General features: G+C 59.5%; 1 protein-coding gene across 1 annotated transcript in view; it reads right to left on the bottom strand.

Moving 5' to 3' along the window:
• Positions 1-90: 90 nt before the first annotated feature.
• Positions 91-6,148, bottom strand: part of LOC122543739 (zinc finger protein 497-like) — a 20,071-nt gene continuing 14,013 nt past the window's right edge. Inside the window, exons 2-3 of the mRNA XM_043682500.1 lie at positions 3,970-4,143; positions 91-2,675 (exon numbers count right to left, since the gene is read on the bottom strand). Coding sequence (XP_043538435.1) covers positions 1,480-2,675; positions 3,970-4,143 — 1,370 coding nt within the window. The 3' untranslated portion in view covers positions 91-1,479. The remainder of the gene's footprint in view (positions 2,676-3,969; positions 4,144-6,148) is intronic.

Raw genomic sequence — 6,148 nt, 5'->3', positions numbered from 1 at the left:
GATTCAGAAGGACTCTGCATCCCTTCCCCATCCTCACACCCCCCCCAAGAACTCTGGTCAAATTGATGCCCCTTCAGTCTGGACTATGTCCTCTCTTCCTAGACTCTCCCATGAGGGGGAATATTCTCTCCACACCGAGCCTGTCAATCCCTGTGAGAACTCGACATGTTTCAATAAGATCACCTGCCAGTCTCCCAAATACCCGAGAGTAGGGTGCCAAACTGTGCTCAGAACACAATGCCTCCAGACCAGGGAACATCCTGGGAAGCTTCTCTGAACTGCCTCTGAATAAAGTGACATCTTTTCTTAAAGAAATAAGGGGCCCAAAACTGCTGACCATGTGGTCTCACCAGCACCTTGTACAGTTGCAGTGAGATCTCCTGACACTGACACTCCATCCCCCTTTGAAATAAGGGCCAACACTGGACTCACCTGCCTGTCGTAGCCCATGTGCTGGCTTTCTGTGTTGCATGGACAAGTCTCCCACCCATTCCCAAGTCCCTTGACTGCTTCATACGTTCCAACTAATTTAAAGGGCTTCCCTCATCTCGGATAATTTCACTTCTGGTCACCTCATCCTCAACCCTTTTCCGACTCAAACATCCGGATGTAAGCTCACTGAAGTGTGAGGCAGAGACTTGCGGGTGTTGGAGATCAGAGAGCACTGGGGACACTCTGCATTATCCACGGGGGAGAGAAACATGGAAAGAATCGAGCTTTCCAGTCTAACGTGACTCTCCTTCCGAAGTGAGGGGGAAGCGATCCTGGTGCGGGATTCTCCTCGGGTTAACGTGCAGGTTCAGTGGGCAGCCAGGAAGGCAGATGGGCAGGAATACATGATCAGGGATGCCCTGCTGAGGCCGATTAACGCTCAGCGCAGACTGCACTTGGAATACTGTCAGCAGTTACGGACCCTGTATCTAAGGAAGGGTGTGCTGGCCTCGGGGAGGTGTCCAGAGGTTTACGGGAAGGATCCTGGGGGTGAAGGGCTTGAAACAGACAGAATACTGAGAGACCTGGGGAGAGCGAATGTGGAGAAGGTGTTGCCCCTTCACAGCAAGAGAGACCGGGACCCGAGGGCACAGTGAGGGGATGACCCAGGGGAGGGTGGGCATGGAGAAGATGTTACCCCCCCACAGTGGGAGAGACCGGGACCTGAGGGCTGTGGGAATGGTGGTGGGGGTGGGCAGGTCATTGAGTGTGAGAGACAGAGAGAGACATGAATGTGAGTTACGGGGAGAAAGGAGGAAAAGGGGGTTGGGAGACACAGCAGCCTGGAATCCATCAGCAAAGCACACCCGAATTTTGCTCTGAGATCTGACGATCCAACTCTGTTTCCTTCTCATCTGGGATTTCCCAATCCAGCTGAGCTCTCTCCCCATCCTCGGACTTTGTGTTGGCGACGCAGGTTTGGTCCCGGGCTGCCGTCGGGAGGCTGTCGGTTAGAGAGTGGGTGTGGGAGGGGAAGGCGGGGAGCGTTCACGAGGCTGGTTCCCGGGCGGCTCCCTCGGTGAGGTGTACCCGCTGGTGTTTCAGGCGGGCGGAGGACTGCGAGAAGCCCTTGCCGCAGACGGAGCAAACGAAGGGCCTCTCGCCAGTGTGGCGGCGCCGGTGGATGGCGAGGGTGGAGGAGAGGGCGAAGCCGCGGCCACAGATGGCACAGACATAGGGCCGCTCGCCGGTATGTACCCGGTGGTGGACCAGCAGCGCGGCCTGCTGGACAAAGGCCTTGCCGCACACGGTGCAGGAGAAGTCCTTGGCGCCCGCGTGTAGCCGCCGGTGGGCCTGCAGGTTACCGGAGTCCACAAAGCGCTTGCCGCACAGCGGGCAGGCGAAGGGGCGCTCGCCGGTGTGGGTACGCCGGTGGGTATGGAGGTTGCAGAGCCAACGGAAGCGCTTCCCGCACACCGGGCAGGCGAAGGGGCGCTCGTCGGTGTGCACCCGCTGGTGGGTGAGCAGCGAGGAGGACTGGGCGAAGGCCCGGCCGCACATGGCGCACACGTAGGGCCGCTCGTCCGTGTGCAGGCGCCGGTGAGCGACCAGCACCGAGGACTGGGTGAAGGCCTTGCCGCAGTCCGGGCAGACGTATGGCCGCTCGCCCGTGTGCACCCGCTGGTGGGCCAGGAGGGTGGAGGAGTGGGCAAAGGCCTTGCCGCAGTCGGCACAGACGTAGGGCCGCTCACCGGTGTGACCCCGCCGGTGAACGCTGAGGCTGGACGGGTCGGTGAAGCCATTGCCGCAGACCGGGCAGACGTAGGGTCGCTCGCCCGTGTGCACCCACTGGTGGGTCAGCAGGCCCGACATGCGGGAGAAGGCCTTGCCGCAGTGGGGGCAGGAGTGTGGCTTCTCGCCGCTGTGGCCCAGCATGTGGGTCTTCAGCTGCGAGGGGTACAAGAAGCCCTTGCCACACACCTCGCAGGTGCACGGCCGCTCGGCGCTGTGGCTTCTCTTGTGCCGCGACAGGTTGGACGACTGGGTGAAGCCGCGGCCGCACAGTGGGCAGACATAGGCCTTGCCCGCCCCCTCGGCACCAACCCCTCCCCCTTCTCGGCTGGCGGCGACGCTCCCTCTTCCTCCCGGCACGTCCAGCCTGTCTCCCGGCTCCTTGGGCTCCGCCCCACTCCGCTTGTGCTCCAGGCTTGCCGTCCGCCCCGGACCATCCATCACCGGATCCCCTGAAAGCCAGAACGGAGTGAATCAGAATGGAAATGGGGCGCCATCGAATGGGGGCGGGGGGCAGGGGTGATGGAAATTACCAGCGGGTCAGGGAAAAAGAACAGCGCTTTACAAATGGTCAACACCAGAGTTATTCCCATAATTGACCAAGGAAGCTAGTGGAACCTCAAGCCCTCTCCCACCACCCACACATTCCCGCTGAGCTTCAATTTTAAACGGTTCCCATCAGTTAACTGCCGATCGTCATCAGCGTGTACCCTGTCGATCACCGTGTCCACATTCCTGGCAGTTAACTGCCGATCGTCATAAGCGTGTACCCTGTCGATCACCGTGTCCACATTCCTGGCAGTTAACTGCCGATCGTCATCAGCGTGTACCCTGTCGTTCACCACGTCCACATTCCTTGGCAGTTGGCTGCCGATCGTCGTCAGCGGGTACCCTGTCGGTCACCACGTCCACATTCCTTGGCAGTTAGCTGCCGATCGTCATCAGCGTGTACCCTGTCGGTCACCACGTCCACATTCCTTGGCAGTTAGCTGCCGATCGTCGTCAGCGTGTACCCTGTCGGTCACCACGTCCACATTCCTTGGCAGTTAGCTGCCGATCGTCGTCAGCGTTTACCGTCGGTCACCACGTCCACATTCATTGGCAGTTAGCTGCCGATCGTCGTCAGCGTGTACCCTGTCGGTCACCACGTCCACATTCCTTGGCAGTTAGCTGCCGATCGTCGTCAGCGTGTACCCATTCGGTCACCACGTCCGCATTCCTTGGCAGTTAGCTGCCGATCGCCGTCAGCGTGTACCCTGTCGGTCACCACGTCCGCATTCCTTGGCAGTTAGCTGCCGATCGTCGTCAGCACTTTGCCGGGGGTCACTGCATCCTCAGCCGAATGCTCAGCAGTGCCCAGCTCCTGCAATGCCACCATGCGTCAGCTCCCCCTGGCCAAACTGCCTCCGGCATTCTTGCCAAGGGTCCTGACCAGCCGCCAGCACCGCCCCAGCCCCTCCCCGCGCACGCGCCGCAGCACGCTCGCGGGCCACGCGCGGCTGGATTAGCGCCGGTGGGGGACCGCACCGCGCATGCTCACCAACCGTCACCTCTCCTCCGCACCCCCCCCCCCCCCGACGGACAGACCCTGTAAGGGGGTGGGCGGGTCCGCGGCACCTCCCCGCCCCGACCACACCGCCCGCCGGCCGGCCGGGCGGGGGGGGGGCGGAATTTAAAAAAAAAATTAAACGGCCCCGAGGAATACACGGTGAGCGGTGGGTCCGAAGCGGTGAGTGGAAGCCGTACCTGGAGCCGAGACGGAGCCCACCCGTCGGCGGCCGCGGCGGCGGGCGGGACGTTCCGCCGGTTGACGGGAGCGCCCCGGCCAATGGGGTGACGGCGGAGCTCGGAGGACCGACTCGGTCCTCCAACCAATCGGGCGAGACGTTGGCAGGTCGTGGGGGGGCGGAGCGAGACCAGCTGTGATGGACGGGGCCGCAGCCAATGACATGAATGGGCGGATCGGCCGGAGCCTCCATCCAATGGGATGAGGGTGTAGCGGTGGTGGGGCGGGGCCGGCTTCCCTCAACCACGCCCTCTCCCCCGCAACCGTAACCAGACGGCGTTTGTGAGGTTTGCTCTCCCTTTGTGACGTCAGCCCTCAGATGTTCCCGCGGCTCTCCGGGGATCCAGACTTCCTGGAGCGGTCACGTGACATTCCCACATGTGTGTCTCACCCCCAGGAGGTCCCTCCCCATGAGGACACTCCCACATGTGTGTCTCACCCCCAGGGGGTCCCCCCCATGAGGACATTCCCACATGTGTGTCTCACCCCCAGGGGGTCCCTCCCCATGAGGACACTCCCACATGTGTGTCTCACCCCCAGGGGGTCCCCCCCATGAGGACACTCCCACATGTGTGTCTCACCCCCAGGGGGTCCCCCCATGAGGACACTCCCACATGTGTGTCTCACCCCCAGGGGATCCCCCCATGAGGACACTCCCACATGTGTGTCTAACCCCCAGGGGATCCCCCCCATGAGGACACTCCCACATGTGTGTCTCACACCCAGGGGGTCCCCCCCATGAGGACACTCCCACATGTGTGTTTCACCCCCAGGGGGTCCTCCCCATGAGGACATTCCCACATGTGTGTCTCACACCCAGGGGGTCCCCCCCATGAGGACACTCCCACATCTGTGTCTCACCCCCAGGGGATCACCCCCATGAGGACACTCCTACATGTGTGTCTCACCCCCAGGGGGTCCCCCATGAGGACACTCCCACATGTGTGTCTCACACCCAGGGGGTCCCCCCCATGAGGACAGTCCCACATGTGTGTCTCACCCCCAGGGGATCCCCCCATGAGGACGCTCCCACACACATGTGGGATCCCTGAGGGTGAGACACACATGTAATGGTGGGGCAGTGTGAGAGAGGTCTGTTCCTGTTGCATTATAATGGTGTAATGGTGGGGCAGTGTGAGAGAGGTCTGTTCCTGTGGTGTTATAATGGTGTAACGGTGGGACGGTGTGAGAGAGGTCTGTTCCTGTGGTGTTATAATGGTGTAATGATGGGGCAGTGTGCGAGAAGTCTGTTCCTCTGGTGTTATAATGTTGGGACGGTGTGAGAGCGGTCTGTCCCTCTTGCATTATAATGGTGTAGTGATGGAGCAGTGTGAGAGAGGTCTGTTCCTGTGGTGTTACAATGGTGTAATGATGGGGCGGTGTGAGAGAGGTCTGTTCTTGTGGTATTATAATGGTGTAATGGTGGTGTGGTGTGAGAGAGGTCTGTTCCTGTGGTGTTATAATGGTGTAATGGTGGGGCAGTGTGAGAGAGGTCTGTTCCTGTGGTGTTATAATGGTGTAATGGTGGGGCAGTGTGAGAGAGGTCTGTTCCTGTGGTATTATAATGGTGTAATGGTGGTGTGGTGTGAGAGAGGTCTGTTCCTGTGGTATTATAATGGTGTAATGGTGGTGTGGTGTGAGAGAGGTCTGTTCCTGTGGTATTATAATGGTGTAATGGTGGTGTGGTGTGAGAGAGGTCTGTTCCTGTGGTATTATAATGGTGTAATGGTGGTGTGGTGTGAGAGAGGTCTGTTCCTGTGGTATTATAATGGTGTAATGGTGGTGTGGTGTGAGAGAGGTCTGTTCCTGTGGTGTTATAATGGTGTAATGGTGGGGCAGTGTGAGAGAGGTCTGTTCCTGTGGTATTATAATGGTGTAATGGTGGGGCGGTGTGAGAGAGGTCTGTTCCTGTGGTATTATAATGGTGTAATGGTGGGGCGGTGTGAGAGAGGTCTGTTCCTGTGGTATTATAATGGTGTAATGGTGGGGCGGTGTGAGAGAGGTCTGTTCCTGTGGTATTATAATGGTGTAATGGTGGGGCGGTGTGAGAGAGGTCTGTTCCTGTGGTATTATAATGGTGTAATGGTGGTGTGGTGTGAGAGAGGTCTGTTCCTGTGGTGTTATAATGGTGTAATGGTG

Source organism: Chiloscyllium plagiosum, chromosome 44 (assembly GCF_004010195.1).
Source record: "Chiloscyllium plagiosum isolate BGI_BamShark_2017 chromosome 44, ASM401019v2, whole genome shotgun sequence".
Classification (NCBI taxonomy): Eukaryota; Metazoa; Chordata; class Chondrichthyes; order Orectolobiformes; family Hemiscylliidae; genus Chiloscyllium; species Chiloscyllium plagiosum.
The sequence above is the reverse complement of the archived record's forward strand: the minus strand, read 5'-3'. Positions and strand labels throughout refer to the sequence as shown.